This window comes from Ranitomeya imitator, chromosome 8, assembly GCF_032444005.1.
Source record: "Ranitomeya imitator isolate aRanImi1 chromosome 8, aRanImi1.pri, whole genome shotgun sequence".
Lineage (NCBI taxonomy): Eukaryota > Metazoa > Chordata > Amphibia > Anura > Dendrobatidae > Ranitomeya > Ranitomeya imitator.
In genome coordinates, this window is record NC_091289.1 from 15,335,989 (window position 1) to 15,355,342 (window position 19,354).

At 44.6% G+C, this 19,354-nt stretch overlaps 1 protein-coding gene across 4 annotated transcripts in view; it reads right to left on the minus strand.

Moving 5' to 3' along the window:
• Positions 1-5,480: 5,480 nt before the first annotated feature.
• The window catches only part of LOC138647400 (laminin subunit beta-1-like), a 77,426-nt gene continuing 63,552 nt past the window's right edge, over positions 5,481-19,354 (minus strand). For all 4 annotated transcript variants that reach the window (XM_069736377.1, XM_069736376.1, XM_069736379.1 and 1 more), the window contains 4 exons: positions 18,961-19,102; positions 17,956-18,132; positions 8,250-8,406; positions 5,481-6,084 (listed from right to left, as the gene is read on the minus strand). In XM_069736377.1, coding sequence (XP_069592478.1) covers positions 5,951-6,084; positions 8,250-8,406; positions 17,956-18,132; positions 18,961-19,102 — 610 coding nt within the window. In that variant the 3' untranslated portion in view covers positions 5,481-5,950. The remainder of the gene's footprint in view (positions 6,085-8,249; positions 8,407-17,955; positions 18,133-18,960; positions 19,103-19,354) is intronic.

Consider the following 19,354-nt stretch of genomic DNA (forward strand, 5'->3'; position numbering starts at 1 on the left):
TCTGCAGTAGCCGAGATGCGTATTATGAGGTTCTGCAGCAGCTAAGGTGTATTATGAGATTCTACAGCAGCTGAGGTGTGTATTATGAGTTTCTTCAGCGACTTACATCTGCATTTTGAGGTTCTGCAGCAGCTGAGGTGTATTATGAAGTTTGGCAGCGGCTGAGGTGAGTATCGAGGTTCTGCAGCAGCTGAGGTGTATTAGAAGGTTCTTCAGAAGATGTGGTCTGTGTTATGAGATTCTACAGCAGCTGAGGTGTGTATTATGGGGTTCTTCAGCGACTTACATCTGTATTACGAGGTTCTGCAGCAGCTGAGGTGTGTACTGAGGTTCTACAACAGCTGAGGTGTATTATGAGGTTCTGCAGCAGCTGAGTTGTGTATTGTGAGGTTCTGCAGCGACAGAGGTCTGTATTATGAGGTTCTGCAGCAGCTGAGGTGTGTATTGAGGTTCAACAGCTGAGGTGTATTATGAGGTTCTGCAGCAGCTGAGGTGTGGATTATGAGGTTCTGCAGCAGCTGAGCTGAGTAGCTGTATATTGTAGATGTGTAGGTGCACAGGTGTATATTTATATTTTTTAGCCACTAGAACACAGTACTATAAAATACTGTAGCTGCTGAAGAACCTCTTGGTTACTGAGAGTAGGTTCATTACATTGCAATCAGTGTTTGGAACAGAAGACATTTCTTATAAAGCAGATCTGTGACTGTTAATTCTGCAGAAAGAGATCAGCAGCGTCCAGCACCGCTTTTCCTGGTATAGTCCATCTTCAGTTATATTTTGTTTCATGCTCTAGTTACATCCAGAGCTGCATTCAGGAACCTGCTGCTTTCAGCTCTGGAGTCTCACCTTCCTATGATGCCCAGTATCTGTGGAGCTTTCTCTGCTGCATTAGCAATAACCACACACTGCCCCCTAGTGGTGACGAGCTGACATTGCACCTGTGCATGAGATTACAGTGCTATATGTGTCACATATAGAGAAGGTCTATGGTGCATCCACCTCTCCTAGTCTACGTTCCCACAGTTTTTGACACTGCGTATTTAAAAAAAATGCAATTAAACTATCTTACTTAATCTGTGCAGAAAATCTGCAAGATCAAAAACTCACTAAAAAGTTCATTGTGTGAACGGCGCCCTACAGTCCCCTCCTGGGAATGGCCGCCGCCTCAGAATGCAGAACCAGGGCCAGAGAATCATGGATGGAAAGACCTGTCACCTGGACCTTGTTTTGCCCCCTTTTTTTACCTGTAAATCCCCCACAATGCATATATCAGGAGATGGGGGCTATGTGTTACCCCAAGGCGATATGTTCAGTACTGTGCTATGGGATAAGATCGTATTAAAGACATGGCAGCTACACAACCTGCACCCTGAGGCAGGAGGAAGTGACCGTTCAGGCTTCTGTCAGAGCAGCACAGCTACTGCTGTAGTGTGGGGGCACCAACATGTCACAAAATAAGGGGGCTTCATCAAGTCAGAACCTGTCATAAAGCATCTCAGTCTGCGGTTTATTGGAGAGATCTGACGAGCCCACTGCTGGTTATATATTTGTGTGTGTTCGGATACTTCACTGCTGGTATATATTTATATATGTGGATTATTCACTGCTGGTATATATTTATGTGTGTGTGGATTACTCACTGCTGGTATATATTTATGTGTGCGGATTATTCACTGCTGCTGGTATATATTTATGTGTGCGGATTATTCACTGCTGGTATATATTTATGTGTGTGGATTATTCTCTGCTGGTATATATTTATGTGTGCGGATTATTCACTGCTGGTATATATTTATGCATGTGTGGATTTTTCACTGCTGGTATATATTTATGTGCCGATTATTCGCTGTTGGTATATATTTATGTGCGGATTATTTGCTGCTGGTACATATTTGTGTGTGGATTATTCACTGCTGGTATATATTTATGTGTGCGGATTATTCACCACTGTTAGGCTGCCGTCACACTAGCAGTATTTGGTCAGTATTTTACATTAGTATTTGTAAGCCAAAACCGGGAGTCGAACAATTAGAGGAAAAGTATAATAGAAACATATGCACCACTCCTGCATTTATCACCCACTCCTGGTTTTGGCTACAAATACTGATGTAAAATACTGACCAAATACTGCTAGTGTGACGGCAGCCTTATATATTTATGTATATTATTCACTGCTGGTATATATTTGGGTGCGTGGATTATTCACTGACTGATGGTATCGATTTTTGTGTGTGTGGATTATTCACTGCTGGTATATATTTGTGTGTGTGTATATGTATATTCGTTGCTGGTATATATTTATGTGTGCGGATTATTCACTGCTGGTATATATTTATGTGTGGGTTGATTATTCAATGCTGGCATATATTTGTGTGCAGATTATTCACTGCTGATATATATTTATGTGTGTGGATTATTCACTGCTGGTATATACACTGCTCAAAAAAATAAAGGGAACACTAAAATCCCACATCCTAGATATCTCTGAATGAAATATTCCATTTGCAAATTTTTATTCATTGCATAGTGGAATGTGTTCAGAACAATAACACATAGCAATTATCAATGTAAATCAAAATGAATATCCCATGGAGGTCTGGATTTGGAATGATGCTCAAAATCAAAGTGGAAAATCCAATTACAGGCTGATCCAACTTCAGTGGAAATGTCTCATGACAAGGAAATGATGCTCAGTATTGTGTGTGGCCTCCACGTGCCTGTATGACCTCCCTACTGTACAACACCCAGGCAGGCTCCTGATGAGACGGCAGATGGTCTCCTGAGGGATCTCCTCCCAGACCTGGACTAAAGCATCTGCCAAGTCCTGGACAGTCTGTGGTTCAACGTGACGTTGGTGGATGGAGCGAGACATGATGTTCCAGATGTGTTCAATCGGATTCAGGTCTGGGGAACGGACGGGCCAGTCCATAGCTTCAATGTCTTCATCTTGCAGGAACTGCTGACACACCCCAGCAACATGAGGTCTGGCATTGTCCTGCATGAGGAGGAACCCAGGGTTAACCGCACCAGCATATGGTCTCACAAGGGGTCTGAGGATCTCATCTCGGTACCTAATGGCAGTCAGGCTACCTCTGGAGAGCACATGGAGGGCTGTGCGGCCCTCCAAAGAAATGCCACCCCACACCATTACTGACCCACTGCCAAACCGGTCATGCTGAAGGATGTTGCAGACAGCAGATCGTTCTCCACGGTGTCTCCAGACTCTGTCACGTCTGTCACATGTGCTCAGTGTGAACCTGCTTTCATCTATGAAGAGCACAGGGCGCCAGTGACGAATTTGCCAATCCTGGTGTTCTGTGGCAAATGCCAAGCGTCCGGCACTGTGTTGGGCTGTGAGCACAACTTCCATCTGTGGACGTCGGGCACTCAGACCATCCTGATGGAATCGGTTTCCTACCGTTTGTGCAGACACAAGCACATTTGTGACCTGCTGGAGGTCATTTTGCAGGGCTCTGGTAGTGCTCCTCCTGTTCCTCCTTGCACAAAGGCTGAGGCAGCGGTCCTGCTGCTGGGGTTGTTGCCCTCCTACGGCCCCCTCCACGTCTCCTGGTGTACTGGCTTGTCTACTGGTAGCGCCTCCAGCCTCTGGAGACTACGCTGACAGACACAGCAAACCTACTTGCCACAGCTCGCATTGATGTGCCATCCTGGATGAGCTGCACTACCTGAGCCAGTTGTGTGGGTTGTAGAGTCCGTCTCATGCTACCACGAGTGTGAAAGCACAACCAACATTCAAAAGTGACCAAAACATCAGCCAGAAAGCATTGGTACTGAGATGTGGTCTGTGGTCCCCACCTGCAGAACCGCACCTTTATTGAGGGGGTCTTGATAATTGCCCATAATTTCCATCTGTTGTCTATTCCATTTGCACAGCAGCATGTGAAATTGATTGTCAATCAGTGTTGTTTCCTAAGTGAACAGTTTGATTTCACAGAAGTTTGATTTACTTGGAGTTATATTCTGTTGTTTAAGTGTTCCCTTTATTTTTTTGGGCAGTGTATTTGTGTGTGGATTATTAACTGCTAGTATAGATTTATGTGTGCAAATTATTCACTGCTGATATATTTATGTGTGTATTATTCACTGCTGGTATACATTTATGTGTGTGTGTATTATTCGCTGCTGATATAGATTTGTGTGTATTATTCACTGCTGGTATAGATTTATGTGTGCGGATTATTCACTACTGGTAAATATTTATGTGTGTGTATTATTCTCTGCTGGTATAGATTTATGTTTGTGTGGATTATTCTCTGCTGCTATATATTTGTGTGTGTGGATTATTCACCGATGGTAAGTATTTATGCGTGTATTATTCACTGCTGGTATATATTTATGTGAGCCGATTAATCACTTCTGGTATATATTTATGAGTGTGGATTATTCACTGCTGGTATATATTTGTGTGTGCAGATTATTCACCGCTGTTATATATTTATGTGTGTACGGATTATTCACCGCTGATATATATTTATGTGTGTGTGCATTATTCGCTGCTGGTATAGATTTATGTGTGTGGATCATTCACTGCTGGTATAAATTTATGTCTGTGTGGATTATTCACTGCTGGTATATATTTACATGTGCGGATTTTTCACTTCTGGTATATATTTAGGAGTATGCGGATTATTCACTGCGTGTGTGTGTATACAATTCCCTGCACCTCCCCCACAGGAGAATTAAGGTATTACATGGTTCCTATTGCTATGAATACGTTTTTCATGTAATATCTGATATGATGAGTCCTCCAGAGTCTCCTTGTAGCTGCTCTCCACAGTAGGTAGCACAAAAAGAGGATTCAGAGATCCTCCAAAAATTAGAAAAAAAAACAGCAAAACACGGCAGAGGTTCTTACCTGCCTAGGCCTCCAAACAAATGCACTAACAGGATGCAGTGGACCCATGTGGTTAGAGATAGGACTCATAAGCGTGAGGACCCTTGACGTGGGTTATGAGCTTGCGTATTTTGGCCAGAATATAAACTAATACCTCACATAATAATTTTTTATGTGTTTTTTGCACTTTTTTTTCGGGGTGCAGTTGGGCCCATTTTCTGCTTGTAAACTGTGGTGTCTGTGCACATGGGGTGCATTTGGATAGCGCTGGGCAGGCCCGCCTGATCTAATAGAAGGGTGTCACTACTAGGCCTGCCTGGATGCTGTGCATCTCCATTGTGTGAACAGCGCCACATACAAGTCTTTTATGTGCAGCAATGTGGCAAGAAGCCGCCCCCTCCATTGGTTTGGTAGCTGGTGAGTGGCTGCCTCATGGGTTATGCTGCACCTGTGTTTCTATTTTAACCACATGGGTCCACTGCATCCTGTTAGTGCATTTGTTTGGAGGCCTAGGCAGGTAAGAAGCTCTGCCGTGTTTTGCTGTTTTTTTCTCCACAGTAGGTGTAATATGGAAATTATCAAAAATTCTGAATTTTTAGAAAATGACACAAAACAGCAAGAAGACATTTTGCATTATTTGTTTTAATACATCCACATGACCGTATACAAACATCGAGGTCCGGACCCTCCTAATACACAGGATTGTCGTCAGGTTTTGGATGGTCGTGTACTATGTCACAAAGGTGGCGTCACACCCTCCACACTGGTCACCAGGGCCTGTGGAAGGCCTATAACTTGTGTCCAGGGTTATAATCTTGCCCTCCTGTTTGCTTTTCTGCATTCTAAGATTTTCTGTTTCATCAGTTTTTGGGAAAGCTGGGTGACAACCAATATGGTGGTCACCCAGAACATCTCCACCTAGTTATATAGTGAGAAGGAAGTAAATTATTATTGGAGTGTGGGGAAATATGCGAGTGATTATGGCAGCCTTATTGGTTGTCACCCAGCTTTTCCAGATATAACTGAGAATATTAATGATGGTCCTGTGTCAGTGCGTCTTTTGAGAAGGGACAGTGTTGTGACTGATGGGAGTTAACAAGTGGAGTAGACGATGGATCTTTCTCGGATGTGCTCCAGCAGACCGCTCGTTTTATTCTCCAGCTTCTCAAGTTCTGATATTTTCGACCTGATCTCTTCTTCATTGGATTTAAACCTTTCGTCAAGACCTGAAATAAGAAGAAAAGTAGATAAGATCACTACATGTGCCATAGTTACTTCAAGGGGTTCTCCACTTTTTACCCCTCACAATAGTGTCCTGCTGCTAAAATCACTGGTGATCAGCTGTAATCTGTGGCAGCAAGTGTTTGATTTCTCTGCAGCGCCTCCATAGGACAAATTAGGTACTACTGAAATCACTAGATGCCTGTGTAACACATGGACGTGCCAGGTCCTCCAGAGTAAGAGACGCTCTTCATAGCGAATTACTATGGGGGTCGGCTGTGGCCCTAGGGTCCTACTAAGACTTCAGTAGAGTGATATGGAGACTGGGTATTGCATGCTACAACCCAACGTAAGTGTATTTATTGCGTGCTACAACCAAGCGTAAGTGTATACTGGCTTATTCTAGAAGACGAGCTTAAAGGGGTTTTTCATCTCATAAAGTGATCGTACTTCACTTTAAGGGTTATTCCAGCAAGAAGACGTTTTCAGCTATTCACAAGATAGGTGGTAACTTCTAGATCGGTGGAGCTCCGACCGCTGGGACCCCCGACTATAGCCAGCTTCAGGCGGCAGTGTGTATGATGGCCATACTTTGTCATGGCACACTAGCAAGATATCCCCGAGCTATGGGGTCCTTCCCTATCTCTAAAGCTATCCCTGCTTCCCATATTACTTCTGATGGTGAAGACGCTGGGTCCACATGCCTTAATGAGCTCCTGAATAAGCCCATACCTGTCCCCTCCCCCACCCAGGGAAGTGAGGAGTATTAGTGTATAAGAAAACACAAAACCAGACTAACAAGGGAAGACATACAGGGATAAATGAAAATACCAATCATACAAATATACATTCACAAACCTAGCGAAACACTGGGAAGTAAAGGAAGGGAAATCCAAATAGAAGAGGATGAGGATATGCACACAGACAAATCACCACACAACAGTCTCCCAAAAAAACACCTCAAAACAACCAAAACCTTCAGTTCCAAAACCAGGCAGTATATAATTAACTCTGGCAATGCCTGCTTGCCAGAGGCCAGTATATATAGCAGAGGAGAGTGGCCAACACTGAACAGCTGAGAGCATTAAAGCAGGAATGCTCCAGGAGTTCTCAACTGAACAGATTAACCCCTGCACTGCTAGCAGAAGCCTGCACTGTCTAATATGAAGATGAAATGCTTCTAATCAGTGTGAAAGTACAAGAAATCAGACGCTGCGATCTTCTGGCTCCTCTCTCTCGCGGTGAACCAGTGACCCTTTCACTATGAGAATACCAGAAATCACTGAGGTCTCTCAAATCGGACTCCCCTGATGAGGGAATCTGCCAAAACTCTAATTCGGCACTTCAGTTCCCATTTTGGCTGAAAATGTGACTTGCATCGAATTCAATCACCATAAATGGAATGTGCCTTATTACTCTGGGTTTGTTGAGACTCCAAAACATAATAAGGGTGAAAAAAAACACAAAAACCTCACATAGTGATCACCTGTCCGACGCTGCATCCCCCCGGCCGGTCCTCTCCGCAGCTCCCTACTCCTCTTCTTTAATGCTCCAGCGCGTATGACATCCTCTTCCTCCATCTTCCCTGTGCGCCGGAGCTTCTGACCTGTGACTAGATCAGCGCCTTGAGAGACGCACCTTGTGACATCACGACATATGTAGTGACATCACAGCGCCGGGCGTCCTGGCTCAGAGTGAAGATAGCAGATGTCCTGCATGATGAAGCAGTAAAGAAGAGGCCGGAGGAGCGGACAGGGGGCTGCGGCAGCAGAACAGATGAGCCGCAAGTTGAGTATTATTTCTTTTATATTTTTTTCACGATTTTACACATTCGCACAATGGCTGCTGACTGAATTCACATGACAAAGAAATTTGAATTCATGAGAATCTGAATTTTTTTAATAACATCTTGTTATCAGGAAACCCCTATAAAAATCAGAGGGGTCCAACTTCTGAGACCCCCTATTGATCCTTGGCAGGAAGTGGACACGGGGCTGGTTCAGTGTCGCCCCCTAATCACCCAGCTATGCCGCAAGTCCCATGTAAGTGACTGGGACTGGCTACAGTCCTCCACCCAGCCGGTGGTATAGAGGAGTATAGAGGGAGTCGTCAGGGCCCCTATTACGCATGATAAGGGGGGCTGTTACTACGAGGTCTGGTGGTCACTGACCGTCCAGCTTGGCCTTTGCGTCAGTCGCTTTCTTTAATAAGTCCTGAGCTTCGTCTGTGATCCGCTTCACTTTCTGCATGGCCGTCTCCGATGACGTCTCTGCTCCGCCAACCTTGTCCTTCAGCTCCTTATATTTCTTTTTTACTTCATCCATCTCCTAAAATGTTGTAATGAAAAAATAAGAAGAAAACATGATGGGCGACTCTCACAACCTCACGGCAGACCCCTAACCTCTCAGCTGTGGAGGTCCGGTATGGACCCCTATGGAGGAGATGACTTCTCTGTCCATTGGCTATGAGCATTGTCCGAGATTTGAAATGCATGGCTCCTTTCTTCATGAAAACAGCGCCGCCCCTGTCCACAGGATGTTAGCGCCATTACAGGTCAGTCCCATTCACTGCAGTGGAGGTGAGCAGCAATACCAGACACAAGCTGTGGACAGGGGAGGCGCTGTTCTTTTATGAATAAAGCAGCCATGTTTTCTTATCCTCAGTTAAAGGCTCAATTCATGGAGTTTCTTACGACTCTATACAAGTCTGTGGGGCTGAACTGTACCGCCACATGCCCGACATTAGGGGCAGGCAGACCAGGCAGCTGCCTAGGGGCCCCAGCTAGCAGCACATCACGCAGACGCTAGTGGGCCCCTTTGAGGCAAGGGGCCCACCTGCCGCCAGTGCCGACTTCCCCGCCGCATTGATCTATACTGGCGTCTGCCGGTACAGTTCAAAGCAATGATGGAGGAGAGAACGTCAGCCGACGCTCCCTCTCCCATCATTCCCCGCTCTGCCTCGGACACTGCGTGTGCGCAATGATGTCATCTCACCCTCACTGTGTGCCAGGCAGTGCAGGGAGCAGCGCAGGCACGAGGAGAGGGTGAGGAGTGTGGTTTTTTTCACTATAACAGTGAGTACTGGACTGTGGGGTCATTCTCGGGGGGGAATGTGGGCTGTGCCATATACTATGCGGGCTGTGCGATATATTGTGCGGGCTGTGCTATATACTGTGTAGGCAGTGCTATATATTGTGAAGGCTGTTCTATATACTATGCGGGCAGTGCTATATATTGTGCAGGCTGTGCTGTATACTATGCGGGCAGTGCTATATACTATGTGGGCTGTGCTATATACTATGTGCGGTATATTATATTCTATGGGAAGACTGTTATATACTATTGGGGGGTATATTTTCTATGGGGAAGGCTGTTATATACTATGGGGGGTATATTATATACTATTGGGGGGTATATTCTATTCTATGGGGGAGGCTGTGTTATATATTATTGGGAGCATATTATATTTTATGGGGGAGGGTGTGTTCTATACTATTGGGGGGGTATATTATATTCTATGGGGGAGGCTGTGTTATATACTATTGGGGGGTATATTTTCTATGGGGAAGGCTGTGTTATATACTATGGGGGGTATATTCTATTCTATGGGGGAGGCTGTGTTATATATTATTGGGAGCATATTATATTTTATGGGGGAGGGTGTGTTATAAACTATTGGGGGGGTATATTATATTCTATGGGGGAGGCTGTGTTATATACTATTTGGGGGGGTATATTATATTCTATGGGGGAGGCTGTGTTATATACTATGTGGCTGTGTTATATACTATGGGGGGTACATTATATACTATGGGGAGGTGGGCTGTATTATATTCTATGGGGGGCTGTATTAGATTTTATGAGGGAGGATTGCATCATACTCTTTGATTGGGATACATTATATTCTATGGGGGCTGTATTATATTTATATTCTACTAGATGGTGGCCCGATTCTAACGCATCGGGTATTCTAGAATGCACAGCCACACAGTATATAACACAGCCCACGCAGTATATAACACAGCCACGTAGTATATAGCACAGCCCACGTAGTATTTAACACAGCCCACGTAGTATATTGCACAGCCACGTAGTATATAACACAGCCCACGTAGTATATAACACAGCCCACGTAGTATATTGCACAGCCACGTAGTATATAACACAGCCCACACAGTATATTGCACAGCCCACGTAGTATGTAGCACATGCACGTAGTATATAGCACAGCCCACGCTGTATATAACACAGGCACGTAGTATACTGCACAGGCACGTAGTATATAGCACAGCCAACGCAGTATATAACACAGCCACGTATATTGCACAGCCCACGTAGTATGTAGTACAGCCCAAGCAGTATATAGCAATGTGGGCAACATATCCCTATTAAAAAAAACAATTAAAATAAAAAATAGTTATATACTCACCTTCCAGCGGCCCCCAGATCCAGCCGAGGCCTTTACCGATGCTCCTCGCGACGCTCCGTTCCCAGTAATGCCTAGCGGCAATAACCCGTGATCATGTAGCGGTCTTGCGAGACTGCCACATGATCTCGGGGCATTGCCGCAATGCATTCTTGGGACCGGAGTGCGAGGAGCGGGAAGGGCTGCGGCGGACTCCGGAAGGTGAGAATATAATTTTTTTAAATTATTTTTAACATTCTATGTTTTTACTATTGATGCTGCAAAGCAGCATCAATAGTAAAAAGTGAAGCGGTGTTTAATCCCGCCCCAATATCGCTGATTGGTCACGGCCGGCCGTGACCAATCAGCGACCCAGGCTTTCCGTTACAGACAGACGGAAGTTAGAAACAGACAGAAGTACCCCTTAGGTAATTATATATATATATAGAGAGAGAGAGAGAGAGATGAGGAGTGATTGCATCATACTCTATGAGGGGCTACATTATACTATATGAGGGGGGTTGCATTATATTCTATGGGGGGTTACATTATACTCTGTGGGGTAGTTGCATGATACCATTATCATCTGTGGGGTGGATGCATTATACTATATGTGGGCTGCATTATACTATATTGAGGACTATGGGGAATACGTTATACTATATGGAGAACTATGGGGTACATTATACTATGGGAAGTGAATTGTACCACATGGATGACTATGACGGTGCATTATACTATATGGAGCACTATGAGGAGTGTATTATACTATATGGAGGACTGAGGAGTGTATTATACTATATGGAGCACTATGAGGAGTGTATTATACTATATGGAGGAGTGTATTATACTATATGGAGGACTGAGGAGTGTATTATACTATATGAAGGACTGAGGTGTGTATTATACTATATGGAGGACTGAGGAGTGTATTATATTATATGGAGGACTGAGGAGTGTATTATACTATATGGAGGACTGTTGTGAATTCTGTGGCAGAGCTCCCTCCTGTGGTCACAAGTGGTACTTCGGCTGATTCTCTCTGTGAGCTTCCGTTGGTGGAGGAAAGTGGTACTGCGGCTTCTGAGTTTCCTTCCTCAGGTGATGTGGTGAAGTCGTTAGGTGCTGCTCTATTTAACTCCACCTAGTGCTTTGATCCTGGCCTCCAGTCAATGTTCTAGTATTGGACCTGTTTCCTCCTGGATCGTTCCTGTAGCCTGCTGCTCTGCATAGCTAAGTTCTGCTTTGCTATTTTGTTTGCTGTTTTTTCTGTCCAGCTTGTCTATTTGTTTTTTCCTGCTTGCTGGAAGCTCTGGGATGCAGAGGGTGTACCTCCGTGCCGTTAGTTCGGTACGGAGGGTCTTTTTGCCCCCTTTGCGTGGTTTTTGTAGGGTTTTGTGTTGACCGCAAAGTTACCTTTCCTATCCTCGCTCTGTTCAGAAAGTCGGGCCTCACTTTGCTAAATCTATTTCATCTCTACGTTTGTCTTTTCATCTTAACTCACAGTCATTATATGTGGGGGCTACCTTTTCCTTTGGGGTATTTCTCTGAGGCAAGGTAGGCTTATTTTCTATCTTCAGGCTAGCTAGTTTCTCAGGCTGTGCCGAGTTGCATAGGGAGCGTTAGGCGCAATCCACGGCTGCCTCTAGTGTTGTTGGAGAGGATTAGGGATTGCGGTCAGCAGAGTTCCCACGTCTCAGAGCTCGTTCTATGTTTTTGGGTTATTGTCAGGTCACTGTATGTGCTCTGACCTCTATGTCCATTGTGGTACTGAATTATCTTATCATAACAGTACTGGAGGCCGAAAGTACTAATGATTCTCAATAGAGGGAAAAAAGAAGTTCTGAGACCATTTTTTTTTCTCTGCACTGTGTTTTGCCTTTTTTTTCCCCTAGACATTTGGGTGGTTCAGGACACAGGTGTAGCGATGGACATTAAAGGTCTGTCTTCATGTGTGGATCAGCTCACGGCAAGAGTACAAAATATTCAAGACTTTGTGGTTCAGAATTCTATGTTAGAACCGAGAATTCCTATTCCTGATTTGTTTTTTGGAGATGGAACTAAATTTCTGAGTTTCAAAAATAATTGTAAACTATTTCTGGCTTTGAAACCTCGCTCCTCTGGTGACCCAGTTCAACAAGTTAGGATCATTATTTCTTTTTTACGCGGCGACCCTCAGGACTGGGCATTTTCTCTTGCGTCAGGAGATCCTGCATTAAGTAATATCGATGCGTTTTTCCTGGCGCTCGGATTGCTGTACGATGAACCTAATTCAGTGGATCAGGCAGAGAAAAATTTGCTGGCTCTGTGTCAGGGTCAGGATGAGATAGAGGTATATTGTCAGAAATTTAGAAAGTGGTCCGTACTCACTCAATGGAATGAAGGTGCGCTTGCAGCTATTTTCAGAAAAGGTCTCTCTAAAGCCCTTAAGGATGTCATGGTGGGATTTCCTATGCCTGCTGGTCTGAATGAATCTATGTCTTTGGCCATTCAGATCGGTCGAAGCTTGCGTGAGCGTAAATCTGTGCACCATTTGGCGGTATTACCTGAGCTTAAACCTGAGCCTATGCAGTGCGATAGGACTTTGACCAGAGTTGAACGGCAAGAACAGACGTCTGAATGGGCTGTGTTTCTACTGTGGTGATTCCACTCATGCTATCTCTGATTGTCCTAAGCGCACTAAGCGGTTCGCTAGGTCTGCCACCATTGGTACAGTACAGTCAAAATTTCTTCTGTCCGTTACCTTGATCTGCTCTTTGTCATCTTATTCTGTCATGGCATTTGTGGATTCAGGCGCTGCCCTGAATTTGATGGACTTGGAGTATGCTAAGCGTTGTGGGTTTTTCTTGGAGCCCTTACATTGTCCTATTCCATTGAGAGGAATTGATGCTACGCCTTTGGCCAAGAATAGGCCTCAGTACTGGACCCAGCTGACCATGTGCATGGCTCCTGCACATCAGGAGGTTATTCGCTTTCTGGTGTTGCATAATCTGCATGATGTGGTCGTGTTGGGGTTGCCATGGCTACAAGTCCATAATCCAGTATTAGATTGGAAATCCATGTCTGTGTCCAGCTGGGGTTGTCAGGGGGTACATGGTGATGTCCCATTTCTGACTATTTCGTCATCCACCCCTTCTGAGGTTCCAGAGTTCTTGTCTGATTACCGGGATGTATTTGATGAGCCCAAGTCCGATACCCTACCTCCGCATAGGGATTGTGATTGTGCTATCGATTTGATTCCTGGTAGTAAATTCCCAAAAGGTCGACTGTTTAATTTATCTGTGCCTGAGCACGCCGCTATGCGGAGTTATGTGAAGGAGTCCTTGGAGAAGGGGCATATTCGCCCGTCATCGTCGCCATTAGGAGCAGGGTTCTTTTTTGTGGCCAAGAAGGATGGTTCGCTGAGACCTTGTATAGATTACCGCCTTCTAAATAAGATCACGGTTAAATTTCAGTACCCCTTGCCATTGTTATCTGATTTGTTTGCTCGGATTAAGGGGGCTAGTTGGTTCACCAAGATAGATCTTCGTGGTGCGTATAATCTTGTGCGTATTAAGCGAGGCGATGAATGGAAAACTGCATTTAATACGCCCGAGGGCCATTTTGAGTATCTAGTAATGCCATTCGGACTTGCCAATGCTCCATCAGTGTTTCAGTCCTTTATGCATGACATCTTCCGAGAGTACCTGGATAAATTCCTGATTGTGTACTTAGATGACATTTTGATCTTCTCGGATGATTGGGAGTCTCATGTGAAGCAGGTCAGAACGGTGTTTCAGGTCCTGCGTGCTAATTCTTTGTTTGTGAAGGGATCAAAGTGTCTTTGGTGTTCAGAAGGTTTCATTTTTGGGGTTCATCTTTTCCCCTTCTACTATCGAGATGGACCCTGTTAAGGTCCAAGCCATCCATGATTGGACTCAGCCGACATCTCTGAAAAGTCTGCAAAAGTTCCTGGGCTTTGCTAATTTTTATCGTCGCTTCATCTGCAATTTTTCTAGTATTGCTAAACCATTGACCGATTTGACCAAGAAGGGTGCTGATGTGGTCAATTGGTCTTCTGCTGCTGTGGAAGCTTTTCAAGAGTTGAAGCGTCGTTTTTCTTCTGCCCCTGTGTTGTGTCAACCAGATGTTTCGCTTCCGTTCCAGGTCGAGGTTGATGCTTCTGAGATTGGAGCAGGGGCTGTTTTGTCGCAGAGAAGTTCTGATTGCTCGGTGATGAAACCATGCGCCTTCTTTTCCAGGAAGTTTTCGCCTGCTGAGCGAAATTATGATGTGGGCAATCGAGAGTTGCTGGCCATGAAGTGGGCATTCGAGGAGTGGCGTAATTGGCTTGAAGCAGCTAAGCATCGCGTGGTGGTCTTGACTGATCATAAGAACTTGACTTATCTCGAGTCTGCCAAGCGGTTGAATCCTAGACAGGCTCGTTGGTCGCTGTTTTTTGCCCGTTTTGACTTTGTGATTTCGTACCTTCCGGTCTCTAAAAATGTGAAGGCGGATGCTCTGTCTAGGAGTTTTGTGCCCGACTCTCCGGGTTTATCTGAGCCGGCGGGTATCCTCAAAGAGGGAGTAATTGTGTCTGCCATCTCCCCTGATTTGCGGCGGGTGCTGCAAAAATTTCAGGCTAATAAACCTGATCGTTGCCCAGCGGAGAAACTGTTTGTCCCTGATAGGTGGACGAATAAAGTTATCTCTGAGGTTCATTGTTCGATGTTGGCTGGTCATCCTGGAATCTTTGGTACCAGAGAGTTAGTGGCTAGATCCTTTTGGTGGCCATCTCTGTCGCGGGATGTGCGTACTTTTGTGCAGTCCTGTGGGATTTGTGCCCGGGCTAAGCCCTGCTGTTCTTGTGCCAGTGGGTTGCTTTTGCCCTTGCCGGTCCCGAAGAGGCCTTGGACATATATCTCTATGGATTTTATTTCAGATCTTCCCGTCTCTCAAAAGATGTCAGTCATTTGAGTGGTCTGTGATCGCTTCTCTAAGATGGTCCATTTGGTACCCTTGTCTAAATTACCTTCCTCCTCTGATTTGGTGCCATTGTTCTTCCAGCATGTGGTTCGTTTACATGGCATTCCAGAGAATATTGTGTCTGACAGAGGTTCCCAGTTTGTTTCGAGGTTTTGGCGAGCCTTTTGTGGTAGGATGGGCATTGACTTGTCTTTTTCCTCAGCTTTCCATCCTCAGACTAATGGCCAGTCCGAACGAACCAATCAGACCTTGGAAACATATCTGAGATGCTTTGTTTCCGCTGATCAGGATGACTGGGTGTCCTTTTTGCCTTTGGCTGAGTTCGCCCTTAATAATCGGGCCAGCTCGGCTACCTTGGTTTCGCCGTTTTTCTGCAACTCTGGGTTCCATCCTCGTTTCTCTTCAGGGCAGGTTGAGTCTTCGGACTGTCCTGGTGTGGATACTGTGGTGGACAGGTTGCAGCAGATTTGGACTCATGTAGTGGACAATTTGACCTTGTCCCAGGAGAAGGCTCAACGTTTCGCTAATCGCAGACGCTGTGTGGGTCCCCGACTTCGTGTTGGGGATTTGGTTTGGTTATCTTCTCGTCATATTCCTATGAAGGTTTCCTCTCCTAAGTTTAAACCTCGTTTCATTGGTCCGTATAGGATTTCTGAGGTTCTTAATCCTGTGTCTTTTCGTCTGACCCTTCCAGATTCTTTTTCCATACATAACGTATTCCATAGGTCATTGTTGCGGAGATACGTGGCACCTATGGTTCCATCTGTTGATCCTCCTGCCCCGGTTTTGGTGGAGGGGGAGTTGGAGTATATTGTGGAGAAGATTTTGGATTCTCGTGTTTCAAGACGGAAACTCCAGTATCTGGTTAAGTGGAAGGGTTATGCTCAGGAAGATAATTCCTGGGTCTTTGCCTCTGATGTCCATGCTCCCGATCTTGTTCGTGCCTTTCATGTGGCTCATCCTGGGGGCTCTGGTGAGGGTTCGGTGACCCCTCCTCAAGGGGGGGTACTGTTGTGAATTCTGTGGCAGAGCTCCCTCCTGTGGTCACAAGTGGTACTTCGGCTGATTCTCTCTGTGAGCTTCCGTTGGTGGAGGAGAGTGGTACTGCGGCTTCTGAGTTTCCTTCCTCAGGTGATGTGGTGAAGTCGTTAGGTGCTGCTCTATTTAACTCCACCTAGTGCTTTGATCCTGGCCTCCAGTCAATGTTCTAGTATTGGACCTGTTTCCTCCTGGATCGTTCCTGTGGCCTGCTGCTCTGCATAGCTAAGTTCTGCTTTGCTATTTTGTTTGCTGTTTTTTCTGTCCAGCTTGTCTATTTGTTTTTTCCTGCTTGCTGGAAGCTCTGGGACGCAGAGGGTGTACCTCCGTGCCGTTAGTTCGGTACGGAGGGTCTTTTTGCCCCCTTTGCGTGGTTTTTGTAGGGTTTTGTGTTGACTGCAAAGTTACCTTTCCTATCCTCGCTCTGTTCAGAAAGTCGGGCCTCACTTTGCTAAATCTATTTCATCTCTACGTTTGTCTTTTCATCTTAACTCACAGTCATTATATGTGGGGGCTGCCTTTTCCTTTGGGGTATTTCTCTGAGGCAAGGTAGGCTTATTTTCTATCTTCAGGCTAGCTAGTTTCTCAGGCTGTGCCGAGTTGCATAGGGAGCGTTAGGCGCAATCCACGGCTGCCTCTAGTGTTGTTGGAGAGGATTAGGGATTGCGGTCAGCAGAGTTCCCACGTCTCAGAGCTCGTTCTATGTTTTTGGGTTATTGTTAGGTCACTGTATGTGCTCTGACCTCTATGTCCATTGTGGTACTGAATTATCTTATCATAACAGAGGACTGAGGTGCACATTATAGTATATTGAGGACTATGGGGTGTATTATACTAAACAAGCAAAATGCTGCCTATTCATCGAGTGATTGAATTGTTTATGTGGGAACAGAAATCCTTGTTCTCAGCAGCACATTGCCGGTGTAAACTGTATTTGTGCTGCTGATAACATGATCATGTATGGTGATCTGTTAGTGATCTACTAGTGATTGTTCTGTCCCCATCATTCTTTCTCAGACAATGGAAAGAGGCCGGGAAACAGGCGTTAAACAATTTCAATATTGTTGATCACACTCGTTTTGCGGCCTGAACTCAGCGCATGTAAATACAACCGAAATGCTTCTGTGTGATGTGCAATATGTTAGCATTTGGGGCCCCATTTTAAACTTTGCCTAGGGCCCCACTTTGCCTAAAACCAGCCCTGGATATAAGAACTTTCTACCCATATTTTGTAACTTTTTACTCCATTCACATCCAAAGCTGCACCGTTTTCTGAGCAGAGGCCATTACCCAGTGCACGAGAGGGCTGTGACCAGATTTTCAGGCTTCTGTCTGAGCAGAGAAGTCTAACTGCAGCTCTGGATGTGACTAGTGAAGAACATCTGATGTATCTTCTCGAGATTGTGATGGTGGTGAAAACAAAGGATTCACAAAGTTATGTTTTGATGCGGTCGAAATTGTTTTTGTACCTCTTCGAGCCCGTCGGTGGCTGTGAAGGCTTTGGTAGCCTTCTCGCTGGCCTCAGTAGCCAGATCCCTGTTGGACTCAACCTTCTTCATTAATTCTTCCACTTTCCTTGACAGATCTCCCAAGCGATTCATGATGGACATCTCCTTCTCCTCCACTGCGGCCATCGTATTCACGGACTGGAAGCAAAAACACAGAACAGGTCACAGTCACAAGCTGCTCTCGCTCCTCACCTCCCGCTGTCCTATAGGCGGCAGAAGGAAGGTATCACAGTGTTTGTAACCATGGAGACGCATAGATCTGCATAGGAGCTGTGTACATAAAACATTGTTATTATTGTAATGCATAGGAGCAATAACAAAAATATATGTGGAGGAATAAGGGATGAAAACCTGCTGCTATCTGCAAGAGAACTGCGGCTCAGGAGGATAGAGAGATAGACAGATAGAGATGATGGATATAGATAACAGATAAATAGATAATATATAGATTAATAGATAGATGATAGATAGATAATAGATAGATAGATAATATATAGATAATATATAGATTAATAGATAGATAAATGATAGATAGATAATAGATTAGATAATATATAGATTAATAGATGATAGATAATAGATAATATAGATTAATAGATAGATAAATAGATAATATATAGATTAATAGATAGATAAATAGATAATATATAGATTAATAGTTAATAGATCAATAGATAATATATAGATTAATAGATAGATAAATAGATAATATATAGATTAATAGATAAATGATAGATACGGTAGATAATAGATAGATAGATAGATTAATAGTTAATAGATCAATAGATAATATATAGATTAATGGATAGATAATATATAGATTAATAGATGATAGATATAGATAAGAAATTGATGGATAGATAGATAAGACAGATAATAGCTACATAGAAGGATAGATAATTGATAGATATAGATAATAGATTGATAGATAATAGACGGAACAATAGACAGATATCATGTCCTCACTTTTTCAACGTTCTTCTTCAGCCGGTTCACCATCTGCCTGGAATCATTTACAGCTTTCTCTGCGGCCTTCGCTTTGTCCCCGGCAGTGTCTAGAAGGCTTTTGGCCTGGGTGATGTTCCCGCTCACCCCCTCAGCCCGTTCCCTGTGCGGATGAGGGCAGAACAGAGGACAGATATGAGGCGACACACACTGAGCTCGCATTATAGCGGCGCTTCACATTCCGCCTCGTGGCAATATTAATGGTTTCCCTGAAGGGTAAATTCGGGTGATGAGTTTGTACAGAAGCCGCAGATCTGCTGTTCAGGAGCTGGGAAAGCAGGATGAACGTATATACTATGAGCTATTGGGGAGATTGTTGGCTGCAACTCTGGGGTCCTCAGATTGGGGGCTCAGA